Here is a 24,316-nt window from a genome sequence, read left to right as displayed (position 1 = left end):
GAGAAGCGACGCCGAGTAGTATAAGATCCTGTGGAGAGGCCCTATGGCTGGCATAAGGATGTTGTGATGAGAAGTGACGCTGAGTGGCACAGGTTCATGTGGAGAGGCCCTATGGCTGGCATAAGGATGTGGTGATGAGAAGCAATGCCGAGTGGCTTAGGATCCTGTGGAGCGGCCCTATGGCTGGCATAAGGATGTTGTGATAAGAAGTGACGCCGAGTGGCACAGGTTCCTGTGGAGAGGCCCTATGGCTGGCATAAGGATGGTGTGATGAGAAACGATGCCGAGTGGCATAGGGTCCTGTGGAGAGGCACTATGGCTGGCATAAGGATGGTGTGATGAGAAGTGACGCTGAGTGGCACAGGTTCATGTGGAGAGGCCCTATGGCTGGCATAAGGATGTGGTGATGAGAAGCAATGCCGAGTGGCACAAGTTCCTGTGGAGAGGCCCTATGGCTGGCATAAGGATGTTGTGATGAGCGACGCCGAGTGGCACAGGTTCATGTGGAGAGGCCCAATGGCTGGCATAAGGATGTTGTGATGAGGAGTGACGCCGAGTGGCACAGGTTCATGTGGAGAGGCCCAATGGCTGGCATAAGGATGTTGTGATGAGGAGCGACGCTGAGTGGCATAGGATCCTGTGGAGAGGCCCTATAGCGGGTATAAGGATGCTGTGATGAGAAGCGAAGCCGAGTGGCACAAGTTCCTGTGGAGAGGCCCTATGGCTGGCATAAGGATGTGGTGATGAGAAGTGACGAGGAGTGACATGGGTTCCTCTGGAGAGGCCCTATTTATGCTGCTAATTGGCTTTCATTTTAATCCGGTTGAGCACTCTGTACCATCATGGAGGCAGATGGTCTGCGCGCTTTGTGAGCGCGCTGTCGGCCCGTGGCTAATCCCAACTTGGGAAAGAGAGCATCAGCCTGTGAGCAGGTCTCTTGGAGAAGAATCGTCATGGATGTCCAGTGACAGGGGGACGGCCACTGAGGGATCAGATGCTGTTGGATTCGAGTGGGACCTTGAGAGCCAGGGGAGGGCGTCCATGTGAACATCACTGGCCTAAGGCTGGAGGATAGGTGGTGTGGGTGCTGTCTGCGTAGTGTGGGCACGAGCTTCGGTGTTGGAAAGCCCTAATGCATCCCGGATTCCCTGAGAGACTTAACGCCAAGAAACGGATTCTGGTCGGTGCGGCACAAACGGGAAATCCTACAAGAGGAGAGGGTTGCGCCCCATAGAAGAGCAGCCGACCCTGTAACTCACAGGAACAACACCTTGGAGTCTGTTCCTGGCGGGGGAGCCTGGCACAGAAAACCGAAGCTTGCACTTGATAGTGCTCCAACCCTGGGCAGGCCGATGGTACTGGGGCAGCACCCCATGGACGCGCCGGAGGAGGACGAGGATAAACCGGGGACGGTTCAGACGCGCTAAAAACCACGACCAAAGGCGGTGCTGTCCCGCCTCTGCGGATCATGCGACTGGAAGACATGCCTGTCCGTCATGTCCTGAGGCGCAATCAAACGTGTCGGGATTTCCTAGGCGCGATCTCCACCCAGGTAAGGCCCGGCTGCTCTGGTGGAGTCGACCATTGTGATCTTGTGTATCTCCGCCTGCCTCCGCGGAGTTGTCTTGTGGTTTAGTTGCAAGTTTTCTTTTAAAGCTGTGCACCCTCTAGACATTAACAAATACACTCCAGTTGCATTTAAAATCAGGCAGGGAACATGATGTGCTGAAGGTCACACAGCATGTCAGAAGAAGAGGATCTAGGAGCAACTGTGATCAGAGCTCTAAGTGGTTGGTCGTTTCGTGAAGTTGTCCCCTGCTGGCATCACTGTGGCTTTAACTGGGCAATGGGCATGGAGGACCCTTCAATTATCGTGAAAGTCTGATTTCTTCATATGTTTTACTGAATGTGTTTATTTTCAAAATCATCCACAGATGTTTTCTTTCTGATTAGGCAAGCAAAGGCATCCGGAAAAGCTGCGGCAGGATTCAGATAGCAAAACAAAGAGGTGATGGCTGAAAGGTTTAGAATAAATCTTAACCTCTGGCATTGCTCTGGGCAACCCTCCAGACCATCGTTCTTCGCCTGCCAAGCCATTACAGAAGGGAAAAGGCCATATGCAAATCAGGCTTGCTCCTACCCTAAAAGGGGCAGACGAGCCCGAACTGCTAGGTCACATCCCATCTGCACGAGACCACAAGCATCCCCAAACATGTTTCGGCCTTGTTGCGCCTCATCAATGAGGAGTAGCTTGGGTCTCCAGGCCCAGCAGGCACGGGACACACGTCTGGGCATACCCGTCCCACTACAGGGGTGACTACAGCAAAACAAAAGGTGCCGGCTGGAAGGTTGCTCCGGGCGACCCTCCAGACCATCGTTCTTCGCCTGCCAAGCCATTACAGAAGCGGACAGACCATATGCAAATCAGGCTTGTTCCCACCCCTTAAGGGGCAGTCCAGCCCGAACTGCTTGGTCACATCCCTTTTGCATGAGACCACAAGTATCCCCAGACATGTTTCAGCCTTGTTGGGCCTCATCAGTGAGGAGTAGCTTGGGTAACTGAGAACATTTGAGGAGGAGAACAGCAGTACCAATGCAGCATAAGGGATCTAACTAACCCTGTGAACATTTTTGCAACAATTGGGATCTAACCCAGTGAATTGGACACTTTGGGATTTAACCCATTTATTATTTTTCTTTTTTCAGGTAGTATATTGGCCAGGAATTGGAGTGTGCGCCTCACCCTTCTTTTTTTACATTTAGCTTGGGTAACATGTTTGAGGATGCTTCTGGTCTTTCCCCCCCTTTTTTTTTTATTTACTTGATTCAATTTACAAGAAAATTTTACAAGAAAAATGAACTTTTTGGTCTTTTCTCATCTTTCCTATGTCCATTTCCGCTGAAGGTTCCTTAACATTAAACAGAGTATAAAAAAGAAAGACAGGGGTAGGGATGCACCCCACCTCTGGTCTAAGAGCTCTCAATCAAGTCTCATTCACAGTCTTGAAGTTTCAAGTTCAAAAAGATTTGGGAGACCGCAATCACATATGAAGTGTTATCCCCCTCTATTAATCGGTTCCACCAATCCTCTTCTCCACAAATTGTCGACTCTTTGAATATGTGTTCCAGGTACGTATTTCTCAGGTTCGACAAATTTGTACATGACAGTAGAAGGTGCCGAAGTGACTTAATTTGATCTTTCTTTTTGCAGAAACGGCAATTATTGTCCAGCGAAGTTTTTCTTATCGCTCTGATCTCGTTTGTTGGCAAGAGGTTCATTCGAAATCGCAAGAAGATGTTTCTCAAAAACTTGTTTGGGAACTTTTTCAGATAGTTCGGTAGATCGTTTATGCTCCTTGTTGTTAGTGGCTGGTGTCTTATTAATTTGCTTCTGTTTTCCAAGGATGTCGTCTGTATCCAGTCTCGTTCCCACAGTTTTTGTTTAACTTTGTTAGGATTTTGGATTAGTTCTTCCTCCGAGCTGTCCATCTCATCCAGGATTTTTAGGTTTTCTTTCACCCAAGTTATCAGCAAGCTACTTTTTTGATCTTTACTTTCTGTCTGGATGATGGCCATTACATTTGGACAATTGCCGATTATGATCTTCCTGTATAGCATTATTGTATTTCTGGTCACCATCGACTCCAATGATTGCAAACACAATTCTTGGCGAATGGTTGCTACAAGCGTTGACGCTGGTAAATTCAGGGTTCTTCGCCAGAAGAGACCTTCAATGCGCTTCCAGAATTCTCGCGGTATCATCAGCATAGCATCTGCGTCATAAATTAAGGAGGGATCCACCTTGCCCTTGTAAAATTGTATCAGGGGGCTTGCTGTTAATTGACAGAATCTTCCGTCTATCGCTTTGGCCTGGCTTGCCAGCTTCCTCGCTCTTTCCAAAAGATGGTTTTGCATTGGGCACTCTGTTTATTGTTGCTTAGAATTACCCCCAAGTATTTAAATTCCTTCACGTGTTCAATCTTCTCCCCCTCCGAGGTCCATCTGAAGTTCTCGATATGGGTGTTTTGTTTCTCCACAGTCATGACTTTAGTTTTGGCCTTATTGATTTTCAAGTTGTTCTTCTTTATATCGGATGCCAGTTCATTTAATTGGCGCTGAAGGCCAATGGGAGTATAGTCCAGTAAAATAAGGTCATCCGCATAAAGCAATCTTGAGATTTTAGTTCTTCCTACTGTCGGTGGAAATGAGCGGATCTCCGATTCACATTCTTTGATGTCCCAAAGGTATGAGTTGAATAGTGTTGGGGCAAGGGGTCACCCTTGCTTTACTCCTCTGGCCATGGGAATTTGTTCTGATAGCAACCCTTCTCGATTTAAGCGTACTCTGATATAGGTGTCTTGATGGAGAGCTCTGATAGGTTCTAGAATACTTTTCGGGCATCTTCGTGCTCTTAGTTTTTCCCATAGAATTTCTCGGTTGACCTGGTCAAAGGCCTGGACCAGGTCAACAAATGCCAAGTGGATTTTTGGGCTACCTTCATGAATCTTACTTTTTAAGGTGCTTAACAGCAAGATGTTTGGTGCCGTTCCTGCATCCTTCACGAACCCAGGTTGAAGTGGGTCTTCATTGCCAGAAGATCTAGCCCATTTTTGAAAGTTTTCCAAAAGTAAAGAGCCAAACACTTTCCCAACAACATCAAGAAGTGCTATTGGGCGGTAGTTCTTAGGTTCCTCTCTTGGTCCGTATTTATAAATTGGCACAATGGTTGCTGTGGTCCATGAGGTGGGTATGGATCCGAATATTGTACATTTATTTATAACCTCGTGAATGAAGTCCGCCCATTCTGCTTGATGTTCTTTTAAGTCTGCATTTGTGATGCCGTCAGGCTCAGGGGCCCTTGAGTTGTTTAAACGAACAAGTTTTCTTTTGATGTCCTCCAAGTCCCACGTTGTCATCCATGGTGTGTTTGGGACCTCTGAGTTTGCTGAATTGTGGCGTCCGACTTTCTGGAAAAGACTTCTGAAGTGCTTCATCCAGGCTTCTTCTCCCAAAAAGTTATTTATTGGGTTATTTTGGATCCCTGACGTTGTTCTAATCAGGGTCCAGAAGTCTCTGGTTTTTCTGCTGCACACTGTCTTTAGCATTGCAGCTGCGTCTGCTTGGTTAATAGTCGCTCTTTGGTGTCGTAACCAGCTTTTATATACCCTCACTGCGACTTTTACCTGATTCGCAGACTCAGTGGTGTTTATTTTTCTTGCTTGGCGTTTTAGTTTCCTTATTTTTTTTCTCTCTTCCACTATACATCTGTTGAATTTGTGTATATGGATTTTTATCTCACGGTTTGGCCAAACCTTTTTTTTCTTTTCGTAAACTTTTAATAGAGGTTGATAATCAATATTATCTTTGTCGTTTTTCGAGCCCCTTTGCTGCTTTATCTTGCAAATGGTGGTGTATGTATCCGTCAATTCTACCACTGCATTTGCAGACAGTCTCAGCTTAGTTCCTCCCTTACACGCCTCAATCTCAGCTACCATAGTTGGTCTGGTGCTCCTCCTGTTGGTCCATTTTACCTTTAAGAGGTTGTGGTCACTATTAGTTGTTCTCACCACCTCGAAATCGGCGACCATCTTCAGCATCTCGTTTGAGATGAATATATGGTCTAGGTTTGCACACTGATTGTTTCTTTCCAATGTCGGGATTGTTGGGCCTGAACTGGGTATTGATGTTTCTAGGCTATGAAGATCCCAAGAAGACATCGCCGCCTTCCATAAATGTCCTCGGACCATGTTTAGGGGGTCTTTTTTCCTCGTTCCTTCAGGAATTTTAGATTTGGGGCAGACCGCATTGAGGTCACCACATAGAATGATTTCATATAATCTTTGTTCTTGATCGCGGCAGGGTTCCAATATGTATTTATCAGAATCACTGTTTCATCCTTTAGAGTATCTTTGTTGTTTTCCGAGGTTATCTTCGTCCATTTCAAAGCGGATACTTGGAAGTAGGTGTTTGATGTTACAGTTTTTATATGTTGAATTCCCACTCAAGATCTGATGGCTGTCAGCAGACCTGACGATGGGCGGCCTTTTTTGCCGAGCGTGTCGCTGGGGAAAGGTGAGTTTCATAGCCTTCCAGAAATGGCTTTTTTATTAGCCATGTCTCGTGGAGACATAAGATGTCGAAGTCCCCTAAATTGACATCTCTTGTTGCCAATAGGTGAATGAATCCTCTGGTGTTCCAACTTCCCATTACGATGGTATCTTTCCCCGCATCTTTGACCCCAAATCCCTGCACTTCCTCACTTCTGTCCGTCTCTTCTATGCATGGCTAGCTCTTCTTTATTAGTGCTTTCGAGATCCACGACCATTGGGAAAGTTCACCTTTTTCCCCGTCCTTAAGATTGTTCATGGTTGTTTGATCGTTGTCCCTGTCTGCGTCTTCTTGTGCGAATGTGATTGTTAGGCTCTGGAGCGGTCCCTTTGGATATCTTCCATTGTTCAAAGGATCCAAGTATGGCGTTTCCTCCATTCCATCTGTAGTTAATTCTACTCTTTGACTCGACCTCTCCAGAGTACCTATCCGCGTCACGTTCGCGGTCTCTGCCTCTTTTTGTATCGAGATTTTGGTTGATCTAGCTAAAGGTTCGCTGGTGCGGGCCAGTAAGTTCTCTTGTTTTGACTGTGTGTTCTCTTGTGATTCCTATTGTTTTTTTTCATGCTGTGCCTTATCACTTCCTAAGCGGCACTCGCACAAATCATACCCCATCATTTGGAAACTTTCCTGTTCCATCATTATTGACCTGATGATTGGAGAGGGGATCTGTAAGTAAACACAGTCTCTTTTTCCCGTAGAGCTAAATTCAACAAATCTGATGTCGTCGGAGTTGATCTGCCTGAGATTCGGTATGCACTTTATTAGAGCCATTATGTTGTTCCTGTTCAGAATCAGATTGTCTCAGGTGTCACCCACACGTTCCAATTTAAAAGACCTTTCAATACCAATCTTTTAGCTATATGAGATGTGAGTGTCTTTTTCATTATCTGAATTGTTGTTTCTTTTCTTTCTTGGATTTCTTTCTTGACTTGGTTCCGGTAAAGATTTCCTCTTCTGTTCTTTCTTTCGGTTGTTGACTGATTGAAATTCCTCCCAGAACTGAGTTTTCATAATTCTTTTTGTACGGGGTGATCTACTCCAGTGTTTCATATCCCGTGAGTCTGGTGCTTTCTCTCTGGAGTCTGTCCGCCTTTTCTCTCTTCCTGTTGGGGGCGTTTTGACCATTTTACTGTTCGAAGAGCCCCTTGATAATTCCTCCCTCCTTTCTTTCAGAGTAAGAAATCGGCTTGTTTGCTCTTTGTCCACGTTTTCCTGAGTTTTTGCTCTTAGCTCTTTTGTCGAAGAGCCCTGTTGTTGAATCGTTTGCAGGGATTCTGTGTCCAAGGTTTCGACTGAGTACACTGACAGGTCCATAAGGTCAATACTCTCTTCCTGATCTTCAATCACCATTTGTCGTTTGTTTAGAGAAGCAACTTGATCTATTTTTTCTGAATTTGGAGGCTCTATGTCTCGAAAAACCACAGTTCTATATCTCGACTGTTCATTAGTCTGCATTTTTTTGCTCTGGTTGTTTTTTGGATTCTTCATCGTCTCCGGGTTCATTTGCTGGGCTTCTATTGTTACCACTCTATTTCCTACTTTTTTTGTATGCCTTTTTTCATTTGCAAAGAGCGGGTATGTTATTTGTTCCTTACTTTGTAGTTCGTTGTGTCTTTGGTCAGGGGTCACCTTTAGAAGTTCACCCCTTTGAGTCTTAATTTGGGGCTCCCTTTCCCCTTCGCCTGCAACAGGCGTCATACTCAGGACATCTTTTTCCAAAATCATAACCACGCAGCCATTTGCCGATTGTTTCTTTATTGCAATCTGCTTTTTGTCCCCTTGTTGATTTCGTGATTTTGCTTGGGGCCTTTCTTGTGTTCTTCTCGGACATTCTGTAGGGCGCTCTGTTTCTCTTTTGCCATTTGTATTTCACCAGTCTGTTGTCCTTCGTCTCTGACCGACTTGCTCAGAACTGTATTTGATGTCTCTTCAGTCTGAGATGCGACTGAATTTATTTGCTGAATATGCTGAATAGGCTTCACCGCTTCCGGATCGTGTTGTTTCCTAGATTCTCCATTTATATGGTTTATTGAGCTGTTAGCTGTACAGGGTCCTCCTCCCCTTGTTTCCCGAGCCGTGATGTATCCTTCTACATAGGTCATTTTCGCGTGGAGCATAGCTACCAGAGTTAACTGATCCTTTAAAGTATCATGGATGGATTCGTATAGTTTGCAGCATGGGTTCATGGCAATGTTTATCGCTGACATTACTGCGAAAATGTCTGTTTTCTTTTGTTGCCGTTTCTTTCTCGTTGTCAGAGATCAAGGTTGAGGATTTTCTGTTTCGTATTGGTGTTCTTTCTCATTGTTGACTGACCAGTTAGAGGATCTTCTATTTCGTAGAGGTGATCGCCAAGGGAGGCCTGTCGTGGGGCTTGGTCCAAAATTGTTGATCTTCGATGGTTTTTCTGCCTGGAGTTCCCCTTCTGTGCTCGGTTTTTTTTTGGGTGTATTTTTTAGATCGTTTTCCACAGGCACAGACTCAAATGATGAGTCCCTTGTGTTTTTTTAACCTTGAGGTGGGTCTTTTTCTTTTGGTGTGGTTTTCGGCTCCTTTTCCACAGGCAGAAACTCATGTGATGTGTCCCTTATGTTTCTTTCCCCTCGTTTTCGTGTGTGGTAGTCCCGATATTCTCCTTGGGTGTAAGGTGAGCAGCCTCCTTATCACTGTCATGTGCAATGGCTGCATGTGGTATAAAAATAGACCCTTTTGCCAGTTGCTTCTGGCTACCGGAGGAAGTATCTCTTGTTTTCTCCAGTGTTTTCTCCGGTTGTTTGTTATTTTGCGGAGGAGTCCCCAGACTGTCCTTCTCCCCCTGTAATTCTGGATCTTTCAAATATCGAATTCCTGTTTTTAGAACTGCTCGTAGGGTGTCCGTTCTCATCCCTTACCATAAAAACCTTGACTCTTGTGGCCTCTGGTTTGTAGGCGAGATGTCGCCTCCCAACAATTCTGCATCCGAATTTGGCGTTGTTCTTCGAACAATGGTTTTTGAAAAAACCTGGCCATTGAGTTTGTAAAGCATGTCTTCGTTTTTAGTCCGGGGATGACTTTCCGCACCACTCTTTTGTTTTGTGCACTTAAAATCTTTTTCTGGGTCACTTTCCCCGTCACTGACGGTATCTTTATTGTACTACCCCTTTGTTTTTGTGAGGGTTTTTTTTTAGAGTTTTTTGCTAGGGGTTTCATAGGCGGTGTCACACCGCAGGCAGAATATGGTTTGTTACATGCAGGCGAGGGACAGATTTTGGTGGGATTATTTTCTCCAATTTTGTCCCCCGTTTCAGTGTTCATTGTTTCCTCATTTTCTCCCTCTTGGTAGTTCTTATTTTCTTCTGATAGAGATTCGACCAGAGGGATCTTTTTGTCTGGGCTCTTCAGGTCGGGGCCTGTCATTGGAGGGTGAACCTCTATAGTAATGTAAATTTGAGTTTTGTATAGGCGTTAATTGTGCAACTTGGGGGGTTTCCATGTGAACCCCGCTTTTTATTTCATTTTGACTAGCATTGGGCCGGTCCGCGGTACTTGAAGCAGTACTTGAGGGGGCTTCCACCCCTACCACCACGTCCTCCTCTTCAGTTCCCGCGGGGCTCTCCCGCTGTGAATGCGGCTCTTCTCCCTCTGTCCTTCCCCGTTCAAGTTTACTTTCCACTCCCCAACCCACTCCTGCCTCTTCCCCCGCAGATTTCCCAGATGCTTGCTCGCCCACTGGGAGTCACGGAAACTGCAGAGGCTTTGGCAGCCCAACCACGGCCGGCCTGCCGTTTGACCGCCCCCCCCTCCTCACCTTCTCCTTCGTCCGGTAAGTGGGGCATAGGAGTCTTATGGGGTGCTGAGGGAGATTGGGGCGATTCTTGGACATCGGGAGCCGCCACGTATATTATCTCGGTCGTAGGTTTTGCTTGTTGGCTTAGGGGGGGCGTGTACATGGGTGGAATCAAGTCAATGTTAGGGCTCGTTAGTGGGAGTTTAAAGTCTAGTAGACCCGTACCTGTGATTTGCTGTATGCTCAGCGACGTTGCTGATGTTACAGAAACGGTTCGACGTTGGCGAGGTGGGTTTTTCAAGGGGCTCCTTAAATCCAAGCCAAAGTCCTCTCGATTAGGTCGATTACTTCGCAGGCGCCGCCCTGCATCCTCCATTCTTTCTTTGAGGGGCGCCAACTCCCCCGTACTTCTGCGGACTGCCGCAGACTGCTTCCAAACTCAGCTTCCAAACTCTGTGTCCCCTCCGCGGTATGAGGTGGGTTTTGCAGGTTGTCTCCACCTGCAGCCACAGTAAAGCTAGAGAGACTGGAAACACACGGTGACTGACGCAGATTGCTTCCAACCTCAGCTTCCAATCTCCGCTTCCCCTTTTGTAATGGCTTAGCAGGCAAACAACAATGTTCTGGAGGGTTGCCCAGAGCAATGCCAGAGGTTGAGATTTGTTCAGAACCTTCCAGCCATCGCACCTTTTGTTTTCCTCTAGTCACCCCGAGTGGGACGGGTATGCCCAGACATGGGTCGTGCCTGCTGGGCCTAGACACCCAAGCTACTCCTCACTGATGAGACCCAACAAGGCCGAAACATGTTTGAGGATGCGTCTGGTCTCAAGCAGAGGAGATGTGACCAAGCAGGTTGCCCCTTTTAGGATAGGAGCAAGCCTGATTTGCATATAGTCTTTCTCCTTCTGGAATGGCTTAGCAGGCGAAGAACGATGGTCTGGAGGGTGGCCCAGAGTAATGCCAGAGGTTGAGATTCGTTCTAAACCTTCCAGTCATCACACCTTTTGTTTTGCTTTGCTTCAGGGAAAATCATATGTTTTGTATAGTGCTTCCAAAGTTGGTACTGATTTAACAACCTCTGTTGCATGAACAGATGAGCTGCCCTTGCTGGGATTCGAAGGTACAACCTGCCGATCACACAGAAACCTCAACAGCAAGCACTTAACTCGCTGAGCTAACCTACTGGCTATAAGTAGTTTGGGCCCTGACTCTTGTCAGCCGTTGTGTGGGGACAGTGTGGTTTTGACACACAACCTCCAAGCACCACCCAGAAACAGTCTGTTCAAACGCCTCGTATTTGTTTTACTACCATCGGAATAGCGCCTAAAAGCGACGTACACAGTTTTGAGCCTGAGCACGTCTGTGCATGCGACTAGTGCTGCGTAGGGCAGCCCCCACTCCTCATCTGCAGAAGTAGACTCCACTTTTGAGTCAATATTATAATCTATTTTGCTGTGATAATTATAATAGTTGTATGGAAAATGTTTCATCGTGTTAGTGGATTAATCAGAACTCGGTGCAAACAGAGGTTTGCCGCAAGTTCTTTGTTTAATTTTAGGCATGCAGCAAAATGCTAGTGAACTGGATACACAGTCCGAGCCATAACTAAACATTTAGTATGCACTTTTGGCAATTTTTATTGCAAACATTGTATTGCAACAATGAAGCGACACCTAAAAAGCTTTGTTAAACAAACGTGGAACAAAAATCATTGTAAAACACATGAAAGCACTAGAATACAACTCCACTGTAAAAAAAAGTGTAACACAACATAATTCGTCATGCTACAACAAACGGCCCAAAGTACCCCGTAGTGCACCCGGGGAAGTGACCACAGCCAATGAGGGTCAGAGGGGCTGTGGCCTGCTCGTCCTAGACCAAGTGACCATTTCATATTTTCCCACCTGGTTTTTACTAGCTACGAGTTCTGCAACCTGCGCCTATCTAGAGTGTTCACAGACATCATTTAGTCCACTTTCCCAGCTTAGTTAGAATAGACTAGAAAGCGAGGAAAGACTAGGGTTGTAACAGATGTAGATACTAGACAGGGAAGACCGACAGGCATTATTCCCATTAACCAGCCATGTCTGGTGGGATTGGGCGGTCGTCGCGTTGTCAATTATGCAATGGTAAGAAGTTTCCTAGTGGTAATCTTGACGTGAATTGGTTGCGTACTTTTCCCTCCATTTCCATAGCTCCCAACCTTTTTTGTCACCAAGGCGGGTGAAAACACCCGATTTTCTTTTTGGCGGGTGATAGGCCCATAGAAATGAATGGGCGTAGGAGGGGCTTGGCGGGTGATTCATCAGCTTTCAAGGCGGGTGACACCCGCCAAAAGCGGGTGAGTTGAGAGCTATGCATTTCCTTTAATTTGCTGAGGGTGTCCTGTGAGGGAGAATGGACGAAGAAAGTCTCAGAGGGATCCCGAGGGAGCCTGGGACCACAAGAGGCATAGGATTGTTTTGCTCAATCCAAGGGGAGTGTCTGGATACTCATACGGCACCTCCCAGGGGAGTGGGGGGAAGGCTACTGCCCACAGCTGTCACACCTAGCCCTGCCAGGGGGGTTCCTGAAATAAAGTCCTGAGAATCCAGCTTCGAGCTAGAGCCTGCAAGTCTGTTATTTTTTGGGGGGGAGTCCTTCATTCTGAGAGGAACCGCACCTGACAAACAAGGAGTGCCAGTGGGCAGTGGCTGCTTATTCACTGTTCAGAGAAACTTTGGTTTTAGGGAAAGAGGGAGGCCCGAAAAGTCGGTGCTTGCCTTCCACTGTATATAGTTTCTCTAGAGACTCAGATTTTGTTTGTCTGGCTGGGAATTCTTCAGACTACGCATGCATATTTACTCAAGGACTGGGAAGATTCAGTTGAACCAATAGCACCCTGAGGAGCACCCTAAGGAGCACCCTGAGTAGTACCCTGAGGAGCACCCCGAGTAGCCCCCTGAGGAGCACCCAGAGGAGCACCCTGGGGAGCACCCTGAGTAGCACCCCGAGGAGCACTCTGAGGAGCACCCTGGTTGGTCAATAAAGGTGCCACCTTTCACAGGGGCTCTAGTTCCTGCAAACTCAATGAGCCCAGGGGAGGGCGGACGTAGGGGAGACAAAGAAGATGCATCCGGGGAACAGAGACGAGGATTTGAGATTCTCAAAGAGGAGCTCCCCATTATTCCGGAGCTTTCCTCTTTTTTAAATGTTTAGGCCTTTTACGCTTCTCTTATTCCACTCCACTGAGGGAAGGAGATTGCAGACTCTGAGGAGCGTGTAGGCTCTATCTTGGCCATGAAGCTGAGCTTGCTTTTCTCCTCTCATCTCTGAAGGGGATCACAGGCTGATCAATTTTCTCCTTGCGCTATTGTTGCTTGTCTTTCTCTGGCAATCTTCAATTACACTCGTCTGTGTTTGACATACCTCAAGCCTGTTCCCCTCCATGGAAGTCTTTCAAATGTGGCAACCTGCTCCACGTCGCTACTCTCAATTCTCGCTCTGCTGTCAAACACTCCTCTGACATCTGCCACCTCCTTGAAGAACTCGACCTGGATGTACTTGCTCTCACTGGGGCATGGTTGTCACAAGTTTTGCCCTTCTCCTCCCTATTGGCTATAAGATCCTTTCCTAACCCAGAACCAAACGTTCCGAGGTGGAGTGGCTCTGATCTTTCCTGAGTAGGTCCCTGCTTCTGTCATTCCTACGCAGGCTTACTCCTCCCTTGAATGCCTGGTCTGCAGGCTCTCTATCTCTCCTGGCCTCTCTCTGACTGTGCAGTATACTGAAAAAATGTCCAGAGGTTGTTTATTTATTTTTAGAGGTATCAAACATTTTATTTATTGAGATACATTATTTTCAAAATTGAATTAATCATTAATTAATCCACACACATTAAATTACATTAGCATTGCAGGAGAGCACAGGACACCAGATAATAAAAACTTAACACAACCATCATTCATCAACAATCAAACCATCATTTGCAACTCAAATCAATCAACCTCATTCACTCACAGTAAAAAATTTGGACTAAAACTTTTAGTACAATCCATATGTGGTAGCGTTTCATAAATAGGTCCACATAGTCTTAAATATTTCATTTCATCCACATAGAATGTGTATGAGCACAGCAATTATCCAGAAATGTGCTCTATTCCACGGAGTGGGCACATTCAGCAGAAAATGGTACATCCCATCCCTGGATGTTCTTCTCCATCGGTTTCGATGTGTTGGAAATAATTGAAATAACGTCTTCGTCAGGAGACACAATTGATACAATACTACCACTGTAAAAAACACAAAGATACAACAATTATATGCAGTAATCCACTTGCCTAGACTAGCTGGCTCAAGTTTACAACATGCAATTGTTTTGACCATCAGTTACGTTTGAAATACATTAGAGGCACCATGTAGTGGTAAATCCTAAGGTGTCCCTATTGTTCCAGAGTATCAGAAAAGGGGGTATGCGAAGCCCTAAAACCAAAACAGACCACTGTGTCTCGAGTGGAGTTACACCACCACCGTGTGAAGAACCAGAGGCACCAAAACCTAACACAGAGGTCAAAAGGGGCCAAACTGACCTGACTCCCAATGTCATATGCTCTAAACAGTCAGACCCGTTAGGTGTGACTCAAGGGGATTCAACAGGATTTCTAAATCTGAAATGACATGTTAGACATCATGAGTTAAAGAGCCATAAGTTCAGTGCTGCACTAAAGTATGAGTGACTCACCACTCACCTCAAGAAACAAGACTGGAATTATTCCAGTGGTCGAACAACTGTTGCCGATGTTGATGTTAACTCAGCACAATTGAATCAAGATTCAAATTTGTCTGTCAGAGAAAAACAAGAAACAAGAGAAAGGTGTTGGTTGCCTCTCTCTGACCGTGGCCACTATCTACAGGCCACCTGGCCAAGTCGCCCTCTTCCTCTCAGAGTGGGATGACCTCACCTCTTCTTTCCTTGCCTCTACCTCTCAACTTCTCATCGGAGACCTCAACATCCACCTGAATGCTTCTCATGCCTCCCCTGGGCACATCCGCAACCTCTGCGACATTCCCTCTCTATCCAGTCTACCCTCTGGTCCGAAAAGCTCTGCCAGACACACCTTGAATGTTCTCATCTCCAGAGACATCCCCCTCTCGAACCCTCTTAACACTTGTGAGGAATTCGACCCTCCACACAGGGAGAGTGCGCTCACCTGGGCTTTTTGATTTTTTGATAAATGAAAATGGATGATGGGAGATCAACCTCCAAGAAATGTGTAAGGCCATTCCGCACACATTTCATCTGCTTTCCACACAAAACGCATAGTCACACGCACTCCGGGAAGACACAGCCTACAGGCGCTGTCTTCCCCTGTCATATTCAGCTGGAATTTGGCAGCTGCGGGTACATCAAAGCTTCTCAAGAAGAGGGAAGGCACACCTTCCTCTAGCCATGGAAAGCCTAATTTAAATATCAAAAGCTCCACACATCTGCATTCCTATTATGGTAGTTTGGCTGGTGGCAGTGCACACTAATGAGAGATAATTGAGGCACGCATAGAGGAGAGGCTTGGTTGCTGAACAGACAATAGTAAGGCAGGCTAACGTCCCTTTGGAATGCAATGTGTCAACTTGAAGCTAGTTCCCACCTCTGGGTATGAAAGGCAGTGAATGGCATGTCTGGGTCAATCAGTTACCGCAGTTGTCTCCACGGAGCAAACCCCTTTCAGAGGGACGAATGATGGGATTTTAGGGGAGACAGGAAGACTGTGCAAATCACAAACTTGAAGGGAGACCTGTGCTTTAATCAAGAGACACAGATGGCTCAGTTAATCAGAGAGACACTTTGATCTACAAAAGACAGGAAGATAGGGGGGACTTAGGTATATGTTGTCACCCCTTGTCTGTCCTGTTGCAGAGCACTCTGGTCCTGACGTCATGCATAACGGATGATTGTTGGTGGTGACCCAAGATTGGTTCATTGAGGTGGGCTTAGTCTGCATCAATCACTGGGACCCATTTGGCTTTAAGAGACGGGTTAAGCCCTCTCTTAGCAGATCATCCGATGACTTTGAAAAGAGTAAGAAGGGCACATTTGTACCCGGGCTGAAGGTACAGTCTACCTTACATCTTCCTCCAGGGAAGGAAGGCCAGGTGTTCCAAGAGGGAAGCAAGATCCCTCCCCTAAACATCTCCCAGGGAACAGAGGGAGATAGCAGACTCTGAGGACCCGTCCAGCAGCTCCAGAACTAGTACCCAGTCAGCACACAGCGTGCCCTGCTAGGTTCTGCCAGCAAGCTTCCTACGTGGGAAGTGTCAGAGAGTCTCTGAACAAAAGACAAGGCGGTTGCCTGCAAACACTCTCCTGAGCTTTGGGCTGTCCGCCTTGAAAGGACGCCATGAACCCTGTGAAGAAGCTAGGAGGAGTGCCACACAAGCATCAACCTGCATCCATCTTTTAAGGAAATTCTTTCGAAAAAGTCAAGTCCTCAAACCACTTCCGGCTGCACCACTGACTGTTGTCACGCCACATTCACCAGAGCCATCCAAGCTGCTCGACCAGCATTCCAGATCCACCAACCAGCACAGAGATGATTATTGGCCCTGAGACACCACGCCAGTCGCCCAGCCTGCAGACATCCTTCCAGCCTCGCTTGCCAAACTGCCTGCCGACTAATACCCGCAGCTGTCTCCCTCCAGTCACTCTGTCTAAAGGGCTGCAAAGTGCCCTGGAACCGCTTTGACGCTGTCTAGCACCAAAAACTTCTTCAGGACCAGGTACATTGTGGTTCTGACCCCCTGGTCCTTCTCGGAAGGCCCCTAGAGACAGTTACAACCCTTTGCCCCCTGGGTGCTGGAACCGAATAACCTTGAACAGTAAGACTGATTACTTTACCAACTACCCTCCTGTCAGTATCCAGAGTGCACCCCTTTCCTTTGTGAAACTGTCTGTCCTCTGTGTTCCTTTACAGGGTGGGTTGTATTTTGTAGTGTGCTCGAACTGTCTGTTGCAGTAATAATAAGGTAGATATTTGTATACAACCTTGACTGGACAGTCCCTTTTATCATTGGGTAATAATTGCATTTTTGCTGTGTTGCAACTAACCAACGATCCACGACCTTGCGGAGATAAGCCTGTCGTTTGTCTACGTTACCAAAATTGGACAAGGAGGTTTATCATTTACTTGTATTCCATTCTGTTCAGATCCCTTCTGCTGTACTAGAGGTGTGGGGTTTATTGATGGTTTAGAAACCGATATTCATCCTTGTACCACTGATGCCCCGCAAGTTGATTCGTCACATTGGTGGCAAGTGGTCGGATCGGTTGGAGCCTTGCGCAGAGCTTATTCACCCAATGATAAAAGTACTGATGCAGGCATCGTTAAGTCACTGCAAGATATTAGTAATAGTCATGGAGCTTGACATGGTGACTGTAAAAGGCATGACCAAGGATGTCCTGCACGTCTTATGTCAAAAGAGGGGACTTCCCCACAGCACTAAGGTCAATAAACCTGAGTTGCTGACCAGCCTCCAAGCTTGGGTAGAAGCGAGGGTGGTTGGGGAGAAGACCCCAGGGGACAGGCTAGGCCCTGTGTACCCGAACGGACAAGACCTTCTGGAGGGGGTAAATGATGAGGGCGTCCGCATGAGCAGTGTTCCTCGCCAATCATCTCGCCGGAGAGTGCGTGTGGTTTCTGTACACTTGAGAGTGTCAGTGAGGACAGGGGATAGTGCGGCATCCCACAGGTCCTAGGCCTCAGCGCAGTCTCTAAGTGGCCCAGGAATTGTTCAGGCTGTTAATGAGGTAGCGGCTAGAAAGCTCCTGCTTGAGGAGAAGAGACTAGCGCTAGAGGAACAGAAACAGCAGGACACGGAAGCTGGTGTTTGAAGAGCAAAAAGAATCCAAAGGGTCAGCCTCTGGCAAGAACAGCAGTAGTGGCTCAAGCCAGAGTGCCTGGGATAAGCCCTGACAGCACATCTCTAAAGATTTAGTACAGGCTTATGAAGTGGGGAAGGATATTGTTGACAGGTTTGAAGCACTCGAGCTGGCATTCCAGCTGCAGGAGGTGGATGAGGTACTGTGGGGTGCAGCCCTGATGAGTCGCTTACCGACACCAGTGACTGTCGCAATTCTTCAGTTAACTCCTGAGGAAAGACCCGTTTATGAGAGCATGAAGGCAGCCTTCCTCAGGGAGTTCTGTAAAACCCCATAACAGTATCTCAAGAGCTTCAGAGAGCTCGGAAAGAAAAGTGGGCAGACATTTGAAGCGTTCACACATTTGTCATTGAAATATCTGAGCCGGGTGGGCGACTGGTAAGAAAGTTGATACATTTAAAGGGATGTACAATTTGATTGCGTGTGAGCATGTGTTGATAAATTGTGAGGTTGACCTACACCAGCATCTTGTGGACGAGACTATCACAGACCCTAGGGTGCTTGCAAAGGCTGCCGACAGGTTTGTGAGTACTCAAGTCTAGAAAAAGGCTCAGGCAAGCACACCCAAACCGGAAGAGAATTCAGCAGACAAAAAAGTAAACAAGGATGGGAAGGACAAAGGTCCAACCCAATCCTATTCGAAGTCAGGTCCCCAAAAGAATGAAGGGAAATCCCCAAACTCTAGTTCTGCTGTGCACACCGAAAAGAAGCGTGCAGGCATCCCTAACACTGAGAAACCTGCGTTCTCACCACCCAAAGGTTGTTTGGTGTGTAAGGAGCTGGGCCATAGGAAAGGGGATCCTGCTTGCAAGGGCTTACCCAAGCAAGCCATAGTGAATGTTGGCCTCATGGTGGAGGCCATCATTAGTGTGGGTCTCCTAGAGGAGGACTTCCCACTAGGCCAGGGAGTGGCCAAATGTGGATTGGTTGGAACGTTACTGGGTCTCCAGAAAAGATCCCAGTTCTCAATAATACTTAACTATATCTAGAGCAAATGTACATCAATGGACACAAAAACTCCTGCGGTTCGAGACACTGTGTCTAGCGTCACCTCTGTCAACTGAAAGACTCCATCCCTGTCCCATGTCTGTTGGGTGATGATCTTCCTGATCCTGAAATAGTCACAGCGGCTAAATAATCGAGGGCCAAAGAGAAGGCTAGATTGAATGCTCTGAATGCCTTTAGGCACTAGAATGCTTCCAAAGGGCTTGTTGGAAGGACTGGCGTGGCCGATAGCCCCTAATCCACTTCCACCAACTACTGAGTCGCCTATTGTTGCAGAAGAGGGGTTAGTAGCCACGGAGGACCCTACTTTGGTAGCAGGAGACCCTGTGACTTCAGAGTTGCCTGACGCAGCGCACGAACCTGAGGTGGAGGACCAGGTGGGTGCGGATCTGAAGAGTCTGCCCAAGCTGGATGAGTTTGCATCCACTGGGGGCCCAGATCAGACTAACTTCTACACAGCCCAGAAAGAGTGTCCCACTCTGGTGGGTCTGCAGAAGCAGGCGGAAGAGCAGTCTAAGGGTGTGGCCCCTGGACTGTTCCAAGTCTACAGGGAGGATGGACTCCTGTACAGTGAGCCAAAGGATTCTGAGGACGGGGATACCAGAAGGTTGCTGGTTCCCCAATACCACTGAAAGTTCGTTTTGGATTTTGGCTCACCAAATTCCTTTAGCGGGTAACTTGGAAGTGACTAAGACATCAGACCGGTTGGCTGCACACTTTTAAAGGCCGCAGTTTGGCTGAAAAGTTAAGGAATTTGTCCGGTCCTGCCTGACATGTCAAGCTTCTGGCATGTCAGGTGGTGCCACAAAGGCCCCCTTAATTCCACTACCCGTGGCTGGGTGGCCTTTCGAGAGAAATGCATTGATATTATGGGTCCTTTGGATCCTCAAACCAGCTCAGGGAACAGGTATATCTTGGTGGTGGAGAACCACGCCACACGATACCCTGAGGCTGTCCCCTGAGGAGCATCAAAGCCCCAGCAGTTGCAAAGGCTCTGATTGGGATAGTCTCCCGTGTTGGATTCCCCAAGCAAGTTTTTTCTGACAGGGAATCAAACTTCATATCAGCATATATGAAGGCTGTGTGGGAAGAGTGTGGAGTCACCTACCGGTTCTCTACCTCCTTTCATCCACAAACCAATGGGCTTGTTGAGCGGTTCAACAAGACCCTGAAAGGCATGATAGGTGGCTTGGAAGAGCACCTGAGGAGAAAATGGCATATTCTCCTGCCATTAAGGCACAAGCTCTTAAACCTTACGCACACAATAGCTATTTTCACTGTGTTTGCACTGCATTTAATGGCATATCGAATGGCACTATAAGACAGTTGCTCACAAACATTTTAGTTTTTCTTGGTTCATCATGGTATGCATTCAAACAATGAATGTAACTTTCTCCCATATATACAATGAATTTAAGTTTGCATAGCCCTGAAGATGGTGTTGTACACCGAAATGCATAGGCTGAACGAACTTGATTGACCAATGAGTCTTTTCCTGCTTAAAAACACACTGCTACTATTGTAACAATATTGTGGGAATATGGATTAAATATGACCTACACATTTTTACAAATGAACTCTGTAATTTATAGAATACACTGCATTTTTTCATGAAAAAGAAAAGAAGAAAAATGAAGGTCATGATATAAATACATCATTGAGATTACCTTTTCATGCTGATTTTTTTTGAGCCAACTGAGAGCGTCAAATATTATGAGGTTGAACTGGGGACTCCCAGCCCTTTAAGATGAGTAGCAATATCCTGGAGATGGACGGGGATGCATATTTTAATCAAACATCAATAATTCAGACGGCACAAATAGCTTGGTAAAAGTTAGTCTGTTTTAATGTAAGTAAGTAAAACGGAGTACAACGAACATCAGCAATCGCTCGATGCTCAACTCTCAATCATTTCATTAAAAAGCTGGGTTCCTAAACCCTAAATTGGTCACAGCTGACGTGTTGACATGCGTCATTACCAACATCATCCTATGTGGCAAACTTCTAAAATCTATCGGGATGCGGGATTGGCTCTAAGTGAACTACTAAGTATAGGTGTAATATCTGTATAGAGTAACAGAGAGAAATAATTGGATAGTTAACAACAGGTGGGACAACTACACTCTCCCTTCAAAATGGCCACTATGAACGTCACTAAATGTATGACGTCCCATTGGCTACACAACTATAGGACCCCCAACTATGTGGTCCTCTACAATTGGTTGGCTACTAACCCCTGTCAATAACTTTCCACCTACATGAGCAGCATGCAGACTGAACAACCAGGTGCGGAGGAGCTTGTCTCGATACCAGCTTCCCACCAATTAAAAGGACACTCCATCATCACCTTCACATTTCAGTGTCAATTAGTGTCTGAAATTGGCCTTGCGTTTGTACTGTTCTCTGGGATTTTTTAAGGATTATGGGTATTGTCTGGCTTCTGTGCGTAGGTGTGATCTCCTCATCCGTTCAACTTTCTTCCATCACGTGACTGGACACCACAATTTGAGCCTTTCCTTATATTTGATTTTATTCTCCAATAGTCCTCTGACGTCTTTGTTTTCACTTGACCTTCTTGAACAGGAGTTTCTGTTCTTTCACATTAATTGTATCCAATGTCAACCAATTCTTGTTCTGATAAGACCTTGGCTGTCTTGGCTCATCCAACTCCTTAGCTGAAATATATTCTGTTTATTGCAATTGCTTTTGTAACTGTGACACTGAATTGAGGCCTTCCTCGTTGCTCAAGACTGCTTTATATGTAGTGGAAACATTCATTCTCATTTAATCCATATGTATCTATGAGGTATATATGTGTATGTTGGCGCTTGCCGCAATCTATTTTACTAAAAACATTTAACTAGCTTCATGATTACTTTGCTGCTTGCGTTTCAGTGCATCTGTACACCTTTAAACTAACTAAGTTTCTTCATCAGGTTTGTGGCATAAGTCTCTGCATCTTGATCGCAAGATGTCAGCTTATCATTAGTACTTCTTTGTTCTTTATAAATCATCTGCCTCTCTGGTCTGGTTATCTTTCTATCTTAGTGTCGATTCAGCTTTGTATGACGTCACCAATCATCCTGGTCATTCACTTTCTTTGTTTCATCACCAATCACATTCAAATGGCCATCATAGTGTCTTGGATGTAGGTATGGTTTCCTCAATGGGTACGTCACTTCCCATATTCTCTTAGGTATAGGGATTCTTATGGGTCCTGCTTTCTGATTGGTGTAGTATACGTCACATACTTTGGTTCATACTTCTCAGGTAATGTAGGTGGGGCAGGTGGTGTGGGGTTACTTGGCTCCTCCTCTACAAGGTGGTACCACTTTGTTATTTTTTGTTGAATATTCTCCTGCTATGCCTTCTTTTCGCCTCCAAGGAGGTGCCACAGAACCGAGCAGGATTAAGCCCCTTTGGACTTCTGTTTGCACACCCTGTGGAGGGTCCCTCCACTCTAAAGAAGAAGGAGGGATGGGAAAGCAAACCCTCATCCCTGTCACAAGATGTGATGGACTATGTACTTGGCCTTTGGTCTAGAGTGTCAAAGTAATTGGAACAGTCAACAAACAATCTAGCGGCCAGTCAGGAGCTGATGAAGCACTGGCACGACCAGAAGGCCACAGTGGCAGTCTATTCTCCAGGCCGGTGGGTGTGGACTATGGAGCCTGTCAAACCCAGTGCCCTTCAGGACAAGTGCACTGGGCCTTACTGTGTGCTGGAAAATTTCAGTGGGGTGAATTACCTCATTGATGTGAAAGGACCTAAACGGATGTGCAGGGTCTTTCACATCAACCGGCTAAAACCCCATTATAGCCGGGATGACTTGGTCATGGCGTTAGTGACAGACGGAGAGACTGAGGAGGAGACCGATCCCCTCCCAGACCTCCTGCCCACGGAAGCCACAGAGGGGTCAGTCGAAGGTGTCCACCTTGCAATGGACCTGTTTAAATAGCAATGGAAAGACTGTTGCTGGTAACTGGAACAGTTTGACAGTCTGTTTTCTCTGACTCCAGTTCACGCAGATTGGAGCACCCATGATGTGGACAATGGAGACAGTAAGACAGTGAAGAGCAGGATTCACCTGATGTCCGATGAGGTCAGATACACCATCAAGGTGGACGTTTCAAAGATGCTGTCCTTTGGAGTGATAGAGCCATCCCAAAGCTCATGGGCTAGCCTAGTGATACTGGTCCCTAAACGACCAGTAGTGGAAAAACTGGAGTTAGCTTTTGTGTGGACTACGGGGGGGCTCAATTCTGTCAACCCCATTCCTCTGGCAGATGAGCTCATTGACAAGCTCGGCACTGCCAAGTACATGAGTACTTTTGACCTCACAGTGGGGTATCGACAGGTCGACTTGACAGATGGAGCAAAGGAGAGGTCGACCTTCTCAACCCTGGAAGGACATTATCAGTTTACTGTGGTACCCTTCGGATTGAAGAATGCCCCTGCCACTTTTCAGAGGATGGTTAACCAGGTTTTGTCTGGGCTGGAAAACTTCAGTGTCTTTTATTCAGACGACATTGCTGTGTTCAGCCACACCTGGGAGGATCACTTATCCCACCTGAAACAAGTGCTTCAGGTGCTGCAGAATGCAGTCCTGACTATCAAGGCCACGAAGTGCCAGATAGCGCAGCGTACTGTGACTTACCTAGACCACCTGGTCGGGGGAGGTAAGAAACGACCCCTCGAAGCAAATGTACAGGCTGTGAAGGAATGGGACATTCCCACCACAACAGATGCAGGTGAGAGCCTTTCTAGGTCTCACCGGGTACCACTGGTCATTCATCAGAGGCTATAGGGCCATTGCCAAGCCCCTGAATGATGTAACATCCAAGAAGATGCCAAAGAAGGTCACTTGATTGAGCCCCCGTCTGTCAAACCTCCTTTTAGGTTTTAAAGGATGGATTGTGCAGGGCCCCAGTTCTGAAAGTGCCAGACTATGGTCAGGAATTATTTATCCAGACAGACGCCTGTGATTTTGGGATTGGAGCAGTGTTAGTGCAGTTGAACTCTGAAGGGGTAGAGCAACCTGTGACCTACATTAGCAGGCGGTTGACAAAAAGAGAAAGGAACTGGGCTGTCATAGAAAAAGAGGCGTACATGGTTATGTGGGCTGTAAAGAAGCTGAAACCCTACATCTTTGGGTCTCACTTTATGATCTAGACAGACCACAGGCCTCTGTGATGGTTAGTGGCCATGCAAGGGGAGAACCCTAAGCTTTTGCATTGGGCCATATTCCTAAAGGGGTTAGATATGGATATTCAGCACAAGCCAGGCTCCCAGCATGGAAATGCAGATGGCCTCAGCTGGTACTTTCGCCTTGATGACGAACCAGACCCTAAGTAGGGTGGTGGGTGATAGGTTGAGGCTGGGGGGCTTGTGAGGAATTCGACCATCCACACAGGGAGAGTGTGCTCGCCTGGGCTTTTTCTTTTTGATAAACGAAAATGAATGATGATATGATATGATGGGTTATTTATAACACGCTTAATACCCAGAGGTTTCTAAGTGCG

General features: G+C 46.7%; 1 protein-coding gene across 2 annotated transcripts in view; it reads left to right on the top strand.

Moving 5' to 3' along the window:
* Positions 1-833: 833 nt before the first annotated feature.
* SERINC4 (serine incorporator 4) overlaps positions 834-24,316 on the top strand; it is a 273,311-nt gene continuing 249,828 nt past the window's right edge. For both annotated transcript variants that reach the window (XM_069625182.1, XM_069625181.1), the window contains exon 1: positions 834-1,552. In XM_069625182.1, the coding sequence (XP_069481283.1) occupies positions 1,469-1,552 (84 nt within the window). In that variant the 5' untranslated portion in view covers positions 834-1,468. The remainder of the gene's footprint in view (positions 1,553-24,316) is intronic.

Source organism: Ambystoma mexicanum, chromosome 11 (genome assembly GCF_040938575.1).
Source record: "Ambystoma mexicanum isolate Mex_15411 chromosome 11, UKY_AmexF1_1, whole genome shotgun sequence".
Lineage (NCBI taxonomy): Eukaryota > Metazoa > Chordata > Amphibia > Caudata > Ambystomatidae > Ambystoma > Ambystoma mexicanum.
Note: the sequence above shows the minus strand (reverse complement) of the source record. Positions and strands in the feature narration are given on the sequence as shown.